General features: G+C 40.6%; 1 protein-coding gene across 3 annotated transcripts in view; it reads left to right on the forward strand.

Moving 5' to 3' along the window:
* Positions 1-14,674, forward strand: part of LOC126161895 (X-linked interleukin-1 receptor accessory protein-like 2) — a 125,040-nt gene that overhangs the window by 92,168 nt on the left and 18,198 nt on the right. Inside the window, exon 6 of one of the 3 annotated variants that reach the window (XM_049918041.1) lies at positions 5,991-6,149. The exons of the other annotated variants lie outside the window; for them this stretch is intronic. Within the exon in view, the coding sequence (XP_049773998.1) occupies positions 5,991-6,149 (159 nt within the window). The remainder of the gene's footprint in view (positions 1-5,990; positions 6,150-14,674) is intronic. 3 annotated transcript variants of the gene reach the window in all.

The raw sequence follows: 14,674 nt of genomic DNA on the forward strand, positions 1-14,674 counted from the left end.
TGTCAGACCTTGATTTTGCTTCAAGACCTGAAAAATGTGATTTTCAATTAGGAGTATTGCTTGTATTGTTTGTAAACAGCAGTGTCAGTTACTGTGGTGGATCACCCATTTTCCCAGCTTGAGACAACAGAGCTTCTTCTAGCCATGGTGCTTTGGAGAAGTAGTTCAGAATGTTTCCACTTTTTGTTTTGCGATGCATTGTCTTAGTTCTCAAAATGAATACCTCACTACACTAGCTTCAATAACACTGGTATTCAAAACAGTGTCCTATCACAAATTTGACAACTGGTAATGCAGAGAACTCCCTACGAAACATACCACAACATTTCCTGATCATCACATGCTACAACAAAGTGTCCGCCACCTCTATAATGTACATCATTTCAGTATTCATTAACATTCATTTATGGGTACTGTAATATGCTGAGACTGAGCTTTTGAACATTGTATAATTCACCACTGATGTTAAACTGATACGTATTACTAAAAATAAAAACATGTAATTTTACTACGTAATGAACCATGATTTTTTTTTTTAATAAATAAGTTTTAACGCTTAAAAAACCCTCTATTTACTACTAATCAGTCATGATGTACAACCATGCCAGTTATCACCAATTCTCTTTTGTGTGAAGATTTGTTGATAAATAGTCTGTCATTGGCATATTGTAGCGGCATACAACCCAGTTCTTCACATACTGAAACACAGGTGTTGTTAACACTTGTTTACTGCCCATAGTCTCATAGTATTATGATATTGTGTTCTGGTGTGTAATAGGAACATGTCTATAATTCCACTTTGTGGGGGGAGGGGAGGGGGGGGGCTTAAGCCCAGAAGCTCCCCTTAGATACATCACTGATTCCAGAAATAATGACCATAACTGTTAGTACACTTGCTGCCAAGGTTGCTTCAACTACACTGCAAAAGTTTTGCTGGGAAGCCCTTACACATCTTCCGTAGAGTTCCAATCCCTCCCACTGTGATTTCCATATTTTTGGTGCCCTCAAGGGAGACATTAATGGCTGTTGATTTACTTCAGACAAAGAGGTGCATGCCAGGGTACAATAATGGTTCTGCAGGCAACTGCAAATATTTTTCCATGATGGAATTGACCAACTTGTCTCACAGTGGGATAAACGTATTAACAGTTATGGTGATTACTTTTGAAATAATAAACAATGTACTTACTTTTTTTCCATTTATCTTGTTTTTATTTGACTACCCCTTGCATTTGTTGTGAGCGGCAAAATCTCTTCCTGGAAAAGATTGGGAGGTAATGGTGATTATCAGCAGCAAGGAGGCTAACATCCAGCAGGAAGCCTGATACAGTGAAGACAGGGTGTCCTCACACTAGGTCCAGAACTTAAAGATGCCAGCAGTGACAAGACCTGGATCATTGGAAATGTTTGTGTTTGAGAAGGTGACATAATATAGAGCACTAGGGCACCATATGATAAAGAGAGGGTTGGTAAAGAAAGTAGCCAATGTCTGATATAGAAGTGTGTATACCCAAGGCAACAAATTGAAGGTATTGGTTTACAAGAACGATTACTTCAGTAGAAGCTCAGTAACCAGACACAATAGCGCATTCTGGTTAGTTGGGTGTACAAATCTTGAGAAGCACATAGGAATTATGTGTCTGGAGAGAGTGTAGCAGTTCCCTCCTGCTCTTCTACTGAAAAAGATCAAATACCATACATTACTACATCTACATATGCTAACAACATAAATTGTCCCTTGTGTAAAATTGCATTTGGAGGACTGCATTGGGTAAACTGCAAGGGTAAATTGAATCAGTGTGCACTCAGGGATTCGCTGGTTGTTTGAGAAAAGGCCTGTTTGACTCGTATCTTCTCATGCATTTCATTGTCTAGATTGCTATGCATCTCCATAGGTCACACAACTTTTAGCATTGCTATTTTTAACAGTGAAATTCAGTCTGGATTTTGGGATTGCTTCTACTGTCACTACAACTATGTTCCAAGTCTGAACTATAAGAAAAAGCGATGTCATTTTCTTTATTTATCCACATGAAATAAGGTTCATTTACATATGTCATTATAAGAAAATCAGTGCTGTGTGAGAGTCAGTGAAAACCCATTAGTCAGTGCAATGATAGTGAAGTCTAATCATATTATCTCTAGCACCACAAATTTTAAACATAACTTCATTGTCTTTACTTACAAATATGTTACTATCAAATCAACATTGCCCAAGTCAAGCTTACCATCTATTTCATTTTCACTTACAGCAACATAACTAGTCCATTTGATAATCAATTATATGATCATGCTATCAATCACTGAGCTGCATTGAGTGGTACATGTTCACATAATGGAGACCAACTGATAACTACTTCTACTTGTTTCCAGCTTGCCCATGGAACGCTCATTTTCATGATATTTTGGGCATCTCCATCAATATTTGTTATAGTAATCTAATTCATTTTTCATCTTTTGCAAATTTATTTTTAATTAATAAGCTTCCCCACAGTCTGGATCCAGGTGTCTTGACCATCTGTCAATAACTGAGTGTCTCTCTATTGGCATGTCCACTTGAATAGTGAATGAATTTTGTATGTTCATCAAATCATGACCAACTAGGTGACATGAATGCCTTGCATACCCTACCCTAACCAAATTGCTTGGCAATATTTACAATGAAAGTACATTATTATTTTTGACTGAAGAAATTTTGAAACTGCAATTACTGTTTTGTGTCCTAAGATGCTCACCCCTATTGTCTGTAAAATATTACAATGATTATAAACATAGATACCATAAAAATTAACTTTCTGGGTTGCCTATTGACTTTTTAGCATAGGATGTGAAAACAGTCGAACAAATATAGCACTACATTGTAATCACATAATATTCAAAGACCATATTAATAATTCTGGTTAGTGTATATGCATTAGATATTAATTATTTTAAATACTTCAAGTTTTCTACAGAGTATATTGTAAGAGTTCTTGCTTGTTTTTCAATTTTGTTACTTTTCTCACTACCCACAGTACAGCCACTTCATTAGTTAATGAGACAACACCAAAGTGCACATTCTCTATTTTGATACACAGAATCAGTCATTACTCCACTTATTGAGTCAGTGCCTCATTCAAGGCATCCCATCTTTTCTTTTCTCATGTATGGTTTCACATGAAACATACATTAAATAAGTATTCATTACATTCATTATATTCTTCCTGAAAATGGTAGTCATAATAGGTATTGAAAATATTAAGAAAATGAATGAACTTCATATGTGACCAGTTACCATGACATTTACATTATTAGTTTTATACTCTTGATGAGTGCTTGCTACATCATTTCTGTTATAAAAAAAATTCACTTGACTCAATGCATAATTCCTCTGTTAAAGAAACGAAAACAGTAAAACTTACAATGGTGCAGCATAAAAATACACCCCGTCACCTGACTCTGCACTATATTTGTCCTGTTAATTGACTGTCTCCTATATGTTCTTGTGCAACACCTTTTACTAGTGGGGTGGCTACCTACTGACTCGTATGTTTTGGCACTGTTGGACTGTTGATGTATCCATCAACTTTCATTTTTCGTCACTGTCATTATGTCATAGTTCACAAACATACTCTTCTGTACCTTTTACACTTATAATTTACTTATGAAACATGGAACATAAGTGTCCTGTGCCTCAAAACATTAGCAAATTATTACAGTGCTCAGTTTGCTTATCACTGTTCGTTTATAAAATAGTCTAGGTATTCTACTTTGAATTTATGTTTTTTGCTTTGTGTGGAGCTATACAAATCACTGAGGATCAGAATATATACTTTTCTTGCTTGGAATAACTTTTGTGGAAGAGAAACTTACGAATTTTGCCACTAATACCGTCCTCATATGCATTCCTTAACTTCTGTTGCAATGATATTTTTATTATGTTTGAAACTTACCTGGTTTGCTTAAATTTTTATTTTGACAATGAGTGTTATTCTTAAAGCACCTGCTTCTGTGTTGTTTACTGGCCAAAAGTGCCTTCTCCTTTGTATTTTTCCTTTAGACTCAGAAGTTTTTCTTCCATTAACAGTCTTGATGTCAAGGAGATTGAAGTATGATGATCGGATTGGGTTGATTCTCATGTGCTCAAAAAATGATTGTAGCTCATTGATTACATAATTAATAGTTTTTTGACACCCACAGAGGTAAAAATATTTTCATCTCCATTCTTTAGATGGTGAGCAAGTATCCAGCCTTTTCTGTGTTGCAAGTTCTCTTTTATGTACCTATACTGGTGTAGCGTTCGTGTTGCCATTACATGCTGGTTCAGTTGTTTAGCCTTTGACAGAATCCCAACCCACCATGGCACAGATATGAAATTTCCAGGCAGATCAGTTCTTAAAGCCTCTGAGCTTTGTAATTCATGTAATGGTACTTTTACAGTTTTGTTAACACTCATGTGAGAACGCGTCAGTGAATGACAATGTAACTGGCTAAAAACATACATATTTCAAAATACAATGTATCATCTGTATATAATTTATATACAGAAGCTATCACATTATTATGGGGGTTTGCGTCAACTAATCTGAATGATTTCAAAATATGTAACAAATTGTAATTGTGCCCCAGGCTCAAATAACAGTATAGGAGAACGAAGGTTCTACAACACTCCAACAAATTAGTAACAAAGTCACACAAACGAATTAAAAAGATTTATTTATCTTTGTGATGTGTTGAAAAATGGAGTCTGCAACACTGCTCGCAATATAACACAAAAAAAGACCCTCAATGGCAAGCACAAATAATCATAGGTAAACTTCACAGTACATGGCAAATGCAATTTACCATAATTATCTGTTCACTTCTAAGAATTCACTAAATGATGTTGCTTGTCTAAGTCAGCCCTGTATAATGATGTATAACCAAGTGGGTGATAGCTGCTCTTCCATCTTCTGGGTAGACTTCTCTCCATTGTTGTCCGGTCATTGGCTGATTGTACTTGGCCAGTAATTGGCTGAGGAGAAGTCAATATCCTCATCCTCAGTGCCGCCTGTGGTGCTGGTGGAACTTGCACAAGTGGTGAGTCTCTATGGCACTGGCACCAGCTCGCATCTTTTCTCCTGTGGTGCTTTTGTCCTGGCTGTGTCTCGTTAAGAACTGCACTGTAAATGTTCCTAATCACAAATCTCTTTCAGTTTTTGACTGAGTGCTTTGAAATTTTGACACAACATTGCATTGAATATGCATGTGTTTTTATATACCTATTTTTTAAAATATGTGGCAAATAATTTTTTTTAGAAATTTAATAACAGGGAAATACCTTTACAAAGAAATCTCAAATGTTATTCCATATTAGAATGAAACATTGTGTCAAAATTTCAAAGCAATTGCTCAAGTACTTTGGGAGAGACATGATTTTGACGAAAATTGACATTTTATTTATATAGATTATTTTGATCAAACAGTATGCTGTTTTCTCTTCCTCAAAAAACTGATCATTTCACAATTTAAAATTATTTTAGATTGATAACTTAGTCTCAAAGGTTTTCTGGCTACAGAATAGATATATTTCAGTACAGAGTCATAACTAACTCACACTATGCATTTAACAACAGAACCAAATTCAGTTATTAGAACAAGTACTTCCTATCCACTTGGAAAGGAACCTTTTTCATACAAACAATTTACAGCTGTGACCAAATTTATTCTATCACTGGCCAGAGGAAACAATAAAGTTATAATTAATTATATAATTAACCATGTTTGTAAATATCTGTCTTTATATCATGGGTTCCCAGAATAATTTTTTATTTTCACTCATCAAGAATATTTCACTTTGCTCTCTTGTCACATGGGTGCAAATGTAAAGTATCCAATTAAGAGCAATAATTTGGTACAAAGGTCTTATTCAGATTTGATTGTGATGTTTTTGCTGTCACTTACCATACTTTGTAAAATGAATAGTTCTCATTTTCAACATTCCTGTGACTTAATTTATTTTTATGTTGAAGTGGATCCAGATGCCAAAGTCATACATACATATAAAACTACAGTCATCATTGTCTGTGTATTTATTGGTGTCACTACACTGACTATAATGTTTGTCATTCAGTGGCATCTTGAACTGCGGCTGTTTTGGAAAGATCGTTTTGGGAAAAGTGAAGAAAATGGTAGGTAAATGAAATACAAGAGTACAATTACTAATCTCTTAATCAAAAGCCAACCAACTTTGCAAAAGACTATTTTCTGTCAGCACAATTTCCTTTCTATCTGTCACTTCTGACTTATAACCCAATTAAAAGAGTGGAAAAAATTATCTCAGTTTCCTTGTGGTATTAGGTTTAAGTATTATGTCAAGCTTTTGGCATTTTTCTATCATTATGATCAGGAGCTGGCTTATATAACTGGTGCTGTGTTAGTTTTAAATATAACAGTCTGCCAGATTATGTCATGATTCAAAGGCCCAGAAATTTAAATATACTTCCAGACATACTGTTGACATCTGCAGTAGATACATGCTTGTCAAAACACAAATCTCATAGTAGAGTTAGCACTTTGGCATTGACAGTTGATATGATTGGGTAGACTGATATTAACATCTTTCCTGATGACAAGCCCAGTAGATCAATACAAGGGGCAAGATTTATGTTTCATCAAATTAAGTCTATGCTTGTCCATAGGCAGTGCTTTGCAGCTACTGATTTTTCCTGATCTTAACATTTATTAAAACAATAGAGGCTCCAGGTTGGATTATCAAAGTATTAGGAAAAGAACAGGTTGCTACTCACAGTAAAGATAGCACGTCAAGTTGCTGACAAGCACAAAGAAAGGACTGTTACACATTTAGCTTTCAGCCAAAGCCTTCCTCAGAAAAGAAAATACATACACATTCCCACAAGTTAGCACACCTCATGCACACATGATCACCACCTGCAGGCTCTTGCACATGTCCACTTTGGTCAATATTCAGTCCCACAAATTTTGTGTTTGTTATGCAACCTATTTAACTTAACTGTCATTTTTTCTCATCAGATTAAAATTTGTGGCATTTCTGCCCTTTATGGTCAATGTAACTACATCGGATGTTGAACAGTTGTCAACATCCTTGAGGGGTTTCATTTGCTTCCTATGCAAGTAATTCCCTAGATTTTTCAGTGACTGTAATATAGTTTTTATCAGCAAAGAGAATTTTTTTCCCATGAGATTTCAGATGCATTGAGCAGATTACAGGTGGAAAGAATGAAACATCACTGGGTGGATTGCAAGAAGCAAACAGTACAGCTTTCATAGAAAAGTTGAATCTATTACTACTCATGTTGTCCAATGTGGCCAGTAAAGCTAATAATAATTATTACAATAATAATAATAATAATAATTATTATTATTATTATTATTATTATTATTATTATTATTGGAAAAATGATTGATGTATGTCAAGAAGAGTATTGGTTCTAATGTGCTATCCCAAGGAACTTCTGTATTAATATACACACATCAAAAATAGTTTTGCATTACCTCGTTTCTGAGAGTTCTGGAACCTGTACAGAGAAATGGAATAGAGATCAGCATAAACATCATTTCTGCCCTTTTTATTTCTGATGAAAACCACATGTTGCATGTTGTACCACCATACAGTGAGACCTTCAGAGGTGGTGGTCCAGATTGCTGTACACAACGGTATCTCTAATACCCAGTAGCACATCCTCTTGCATTGATGCAAGCCTATATTCATCATGGCATACTATCGACAAGCTTATCAAGGCACTGTTAGTCCAGCTTATCCCACTCCTCAATGGTGATTTGGCATAGATCCCTCAGAGTGGTTGATGGGTCACGTTGTCCATAAACAGCCCTTTTCAATCTATCCCAGGCATGTTCAATAGGGTTCATATCTGGAGAACATGCTCGCCACTCTAGTCGAGTGATGTCATTATCCTGAAGGAAGTCATTCACGAGGTGTGCACGATGGGGGTGCAAATTGTCATCCATGAAGACGAATGCCTCGCCAATATGCTGGCGATATGGTTGCGCTATTGGTCAGACGATGGCATTCACATATCATACAGCTGTTACGGCGCCTTTCATGACCGCCAGCAGTGTACATCAGCCCCACATGATGCCACCCTAAAACAGCAGGGAACCTCCACTTTGTTGTACTCGCTGGACAGTGTGTCTAAGGTGTTCAGCCTGACCAGGTTGCCCCCAAACACATCTCCGGTTGAATGCATATGTGACACTCATCAGTGAAGAGAATGTGATGCCGGTCCTGAGCGGTCCATTTGGCATGTTGTTGGGCCCATCTGTACCAAGCTGCATGGTGTTGTGGTTGCAAAGATGGACCTCACTATGGACGTCGGTAGTGAAGCTGAACAACATGCAGACAATTGTACACAGTTTATGTCATAACACAACGTCCTTTGGCTGCACAAAAGCATTATTCAACATGGTAGCATTGCTGTCAGGGTTCCTCTGAGCTATAATCCATAGGTAGTGGTCATCCACTGCAGTAGTATCCCTTGGGCAGCCTGAGTGAGGTATGTCATCGACAGTTCCTGTCTATCTGTATCTCCTCCATGTCCAAACAACATCGCTTTGGTTCTCTCTGAGACACCTGGACACTTCCCTTGTTGAGAGTCCTTCCTGGCACAAAGTAACAATGCGGACATGATTGAACCATGGTATTGACTGTCTAGGCATGGTTGAACTACAGACAAGAGCTGTGTACCTCCTTCCTGGTGGAATGACTGGAAGTGATAGACTATCGTACCCCCTCCATCTAATAGTTGCTGCTCATGCATGGTTGTTTACATCCTTGGGCAGGTTTAGTGACATCTCTGAACAGTCAAAGGGACTGTGCCTGTGATACAGTATCACAGTCGACATCTATCTTCCAGAGTACTATGAGCCAGGGTGATGCAACACTTTTTTGGATGTGTGTATTTTGTTTCTGGTAAGTATGTAGGAATTTGGTAACAAACAAAATGTTCATGACATCTAATGACTGTCAACGTTACCAATTCACATACACAATATTTATTTATACACATTCCATGGTCAGATACAACTTAACCACTTGGCGTCTCAGAACACACTACCCAAGGTCCAGAGATACTGTTATTTGGCCCTCCCCCAAAGGCATGTACATTGCAGATACCATGATCATTGTGTCATGCAGAGACACTGTGATATCTTCAGGAAGATAGTGCTTGACATTGACTGTGATGGCAAAAGGGGTTGGGTCATGGCATGGGGTCAAAGGGGTGCTATTGTTCCCCAGCATCTCCACCAAAGTCCATGCTGGCTTCAGTCTATTGATGGACACAGTAATGAGTTTGCCGGCTAGCTTGATTTTGAATGTGTTGGGTCCCCATCCTAGTACTTTATACAATCCACTGTACACTGGGTGCAGTGCTGGCTTGATGGTGTCTGTGCATAGCATTACATGAGTGCAAGTCTGTAGGTTTTTGTGCACAAATACAGAGGGTGTTGTGTGATGTAACGGCGGTGGGACTCTGATGCTGAGTATCCATTCTCTGACCCGTTGTAAGAGGTCAGGGTGATCCTCGTTGCCCTTGTCCATTGTCCATGTGACGAATTCTGCTGGAAGCTAATTGCTTCACCATTGAGGCTCTTTGCTAGGTGTTGAGGTCTTCTTTGTGAGCTATTCTGATACCCAGCAGTACCCAGGGTAGGGCCTCTGACCATTCGTTATTGTGACACATCAGTGCTCTTTTTCAGTGTGCAATGCCCTCGTTCCATGAGGCTGTTTGACTGTGGATTGTAGGCTGTGGTATGGAATCGGTGGCAGCTGCAGAGGTAGCACAGTTGTTAGTGACTCAGGGCAGCCAAATCTCACTACCCATAGGTCGATCAAAGATCTCCCAACTGTCTCCACTGATAAGTCCCTGAGCAAAGTGGCCTCCACCCACTGAGTTGTTCGGTCAATGACCGATAGGATATAACAAAATCCATTAGATTTAAGTAGTGGCCCCACTATATCTATATGTGCATGGCAAAACCAGCCCTTCGGAACAGAGAAGCTCCCTAATGGTGGCTGGTCGTGTTGTCCTCTGGCAAGGAATGCATGCTCATGTCCAAGTGGCTCAATCTCTCTTCATAATTGGCCACACATAACACTCTGAAACTAGTTCTGTGGGGCACACTCCAGGGTGAGCTAAGTAATGGAGCAAATTGAATATTTTTTGACAATAGTTGGCAGGGATGGAAGGTCATTGCCACCCTGTTGACACATCGCACCAAACTAGTTTGTTGGTTCCGGACACTGAGCATTGTTGTAGTTGTAATCCCATGTTTCCACCTGACAAGAATTGTTCCAGGTCCGTATCTGTTGCCTGTCCATCCGCAAGGTTACCAAAATCCTGTTGAGTGGTCACGGCCGCTAGGTGGACAGGTAGTCTGCAACCATGTTGTCCACTCTGGGCACTTGGTGAACATCTGTTGGGATCTGTGAGATGTGGTCCAAGTGCCTAAACTTATGCTGTGTGGCATTGGAAGACGGGTTCTTTACTGCAGCAGCTAATGGTCGATGGTCTGTATAGATAATAAGTGGTCTCCCTTCAGTATCATCACAGAAGTAGTGCACTGCTTCATACATGGCCAGTAGTTCATGGTCAAAGGTTGACCACTTCCTTTGAGAGTCTGTCAGTTCCCTTGAGAAAAAATGGAGAGGTTGAGTCATCCCTGGCACTTCTTGCTGTAGTACAGTGCCTATCACTTGGTTGCTCACATCTAATGTAATGATAAGATGAGCATCTGGTGAAGGTAGTGTAAGGGTGACGGTGTGGGCTAGTTGAGCTTTAATGTTTCTGAATGCAGTTTACATCTCGGCTGTCCATGTTAGCTTCATCTTTCCCAATTTATTTTTCCCTGTAGAGCTTCTGTAATGGGAAGTAGTGTTTCAGCTGCATGGGGCAGGTGTTGCTGGTACAAAATTGACAATGCCGAGAAATTTACATAGTTCTTGGTAATTTGTGGTAGGGGGCCAGTTAGTAATCTGCTCAATTTTGTCCTCCGTGGGCTGCATGCCTGTTGCATCGACTAGGTGGCCAACAAACGTGATGCAAGGCTGTCACAGTTGGCATTTGTCAGTATTAATTTTTACCCTGTGTTGTGGCAGCTTGTTGTATACTCCATGCAGGTGTCATTCATGTTTCTCTGTGGATTTTGAGAATATAATTAAATCATTTAAATAGCAGTAACAGAGTGGCACATTGAGAAACAACCCATCAATGAAAGTTTGTCATGTCTGTATGGCATTTTCCAACCCAAATGGCATGAATAGAACTTCATGCAAACCGAATGGAGTGATAATGGCCTTTTTGTGAACGTCCTCCAGGGCCATAGCTATTTGGGAGTACGCTCTTTTATAGTCCAATGCGCTAAAGGTGGTTGCCCCTGACAACTTGTGTGCAAAATTCTGGATATTCGAGAGACCAGGTAACTACCTATAATTGTTCTGGCATTGGGGTACCAGTAGTCGCCACAGAGGCACTCTTTCTTTGGCCTTATAGTGATAGGTTATGCCCATTCACTGTCCGAAGGTCTGATTATACCATCCTGGAGAAATTCTTCTATGGCTGCCTGGGCCACCTTGAGTTTGTGGGGGGCTAGGCAGTGGGGGCAGTGGTGTAAGGATAATCCTGGAGTCGTATTAATTCTATGGACGGTGCCATCCGTAATATGCTAACTGTTTTGTTTGGTAGCGGTGGCCCAGGGGGCAGAATCGTGTTGTCTTATCTGTCCACTGGGGTGGCAGCCTTGTTGATGGGTAACCTGGTTACGAGAGCAGAAACACTGTTGCTATTTAACCTGCTCCTGAGAGATGCATCACTAAGTATAATAGGTACTGTACTAACTTGTGTATCCATGCTAGTGGTTGTACAGTTATCCCGTGGCTCTTGGGTGCACTGGGCCATCTGTAGTTGCTTGTCCAGTTCATGATGGCAGCTGCCTAGCTGCTCATTCTCTGTACATGTTTTGTTGTTCTCTTTGCAGATGATCTTTTCCTGGAGTTAACTGCACAGTGTTGCATCTTGTAATGCAAGATCCGCTGCAGTCTCCATGTCTAGCGGTGCAGGGAGATGGTCCGTGGTGAACAGCAGACCGTCACTGCAGACGCCTCCTATAGGGTGTTGCCTTGTAATAACAGAGCCCTGCTAGTATCCGGGATGAGGCAGTAATGATGGAGGAAGTCTGCTGTCCACTCCGAGCACTAGTTCCATCATTTCAGCCACAAAGAAAGTCCATGGACGTAGTGTGTGGTCATCTAGCCAGAGTGTCTCATGGGCTGTTCCCATTACCGGTTTTATTGTATCATTTGCCACTCAGAGCTGTATGGTTGAGGGCTTGTAATCTCCTGTGGTGAGATATGGGGTAGTGTGCTGATGTCTGTGCCCGTATCGACTAGCAGGTACTAGTGTAGCCGGCACATATAACAAACAGTTGTGCAACATCTGCCTGTGTTTGTGGCATGTTATGTGCTTTGGTATCTCCAGTAGAAAGTTGACTTGTTGTAGGGAGGCAGGCTGGTGTGCCAGTGTAGTTTGGGTAGGCACACAGCTGTCAGCAGTGGCGTGCATCGGTGACAAATCACACATGAAACCAGCAGTAGCCGCTCATCGTTTTGTTTTGGCTGGGCTGTGTTGTAGCAGCCCAGGTGTCGGCCATCTCCCTTGTTTCTTTATTTCCTGCAGGAGCTGGGTCCATGCACCATGATTGTTGTGGTGCTGCAGGGGTTGCATCCTGTAAGGTGGGTGGGGTCCACTTGCTGGGGGCGGAGGAGGTTGCCTCAGGTCTGTACACAGTGTTTTGTGCTGTGTCTGCCGCTGCTGCCCTCGTCTGTTGTGTACCGCATTCATTGCTGGTGCAGCAGTTGCAGATGGCTGTCCTGACGCTGATCAGTGTCCAGTGGTGTGTGAGCGCCAGCATCCTATCAGTCACTTGTAGACACATTTCCAATGGTGTGTCCCCATGTACTAGAAGTGCTATCTACATATGCTCTGGGAGCTTGACTAACCGTAGTTACCATAGAACCCAGTCTGGTAGTAGGTTGTTATCAATTTTCAGGCGCAGTTTGTGCCATAATGTTGATGTTGTGTAATTCCTCAACATCATCTCATTTATGGCAAGGTGAAGTTGTTGCTCTGGCATGTGTGACAATTGTTTCAATATTACTGACTTCATAGTCTCATACTTGTGTGCAGTCGGGTTATTTAGCAGTAGACTGCTGATGAGATCCGCTTGTTCACTGAGATGTTTGAGAGGTATTAACAGCTTGCTCTGCATAAAGCAAAGCACACTTCTGGTGAGTTTGTGTGAATGGGCGGCAGGTGGAGTTTGATAGATGGGGGTTGGTTTCCGTAGTGGTCATTTTCTGTTGTTCCCACTGAGTTGCCCCTGTGCACTAGTTGCATGGGGTTGCTCGGACTGACTTTGGTGGCCTGATGAGGTGTGGCCATTGTCTGTTGTACTTGTCGGCATGGTGTGGTGTGATATTCCGTTTGGAGCTGTGGTGCGACATGCGGCACAGCTTGCTGGGCAGTGATGTCACACCCGTGAAGTGGTGAGTGAAGTAAAACAGTCATGTTGTGCATCCATACCAGCACATAGTGAGCATCAGCGTATCCCGGTGCAAGCTGGGCTGTGGGAATTGGTGCAGCCGGCGGGTCCGTGACGTCACGACCAAGGTGTGCGATTTCACCCGCGTGATGTATGATGTATGAGAGCAAAAGCGGTGTGCACAAATATGCCATTCTGTTCAAAATCACTGTTAACCAGCCTCTCTGTCCCTGAGACCACCAAATACACTGACGTTCATGTTGTCACTGACTGTTCAGTGTTTGTTACGTAACTATGGTTGGTGTCCGTAATTAGCCTGTCAATGCCTGACATCTCAATAATGGTAGAGACACTAGGTTGTCAAGGAGACTTGCGAGTAGCACTTTTATTAGCTGAATGTATAGCAATTGGAATATTGCACTCGAGAATGGTGGGGTTGGCAGGGTAGCACCATTGTTCATTACCGTCAATCATCGTTGTCACTTCTTTATGTAGTCTGATGAGGTTAGTGTCCACATAAGCGCTCGTAGCACTACTTTCGGTGTTCAGTAAAGACACTGTGGTCGATAGAAGTTCAATATCATAGTCATTTTGTGTGCATTGATGTGACAATGGTTGCAATGTTGTGCATGTATTAAACCCAGAAGTATTGCAATTTCCATCTTGTAGTGGTGAAAAGTCAATAGATAAACACTCACAACACTTGCTGGCTGACCATTGGTGTTTGTAGGATCCACATTGGCAAGGTGTTGGATTCTCATGTTGGGTGGAGGCGGAGCAACGTGTCACACAAAAATGTCGTAGCACGGGGTCAACAATGTAGGAACTGGGTAACAAACACGATGTTCGTGATGTGTAATGACTGTCAACATCACCGATTCATATACACAATATTTATTTACACATGTTATATGGACAGATACAACTTAAAAACTTCGTGTCTCGGAACACACTACCCAAGGCTCAGAGATACTGCTTTTGCAACAATATTCTTGGGGAAGGAAGTCCATAGAGCTTGTGTCCCCACAAGTTTTTCACTAAAATCTGCTAGGCATGACTGGCACCAATTGTTAGCTACAGCACATATTCCTAGTGATTATAATGTACACACAACACA

Source organism: Schistocerca cancellata, chromosome 2, assembly GCF_023864275.1.
Source record: "Schistocerca cancellata isolate TAMUIC-IGC-003103 chromosome 2, iqSchCanc2.1, whole genome shotgun sequence".
NCBI lineage: Eukaryota > Metazoa > Arthropoda > Insecta > Orthoptera > Acrididae > Schistocerca > Schistocerca cancellata.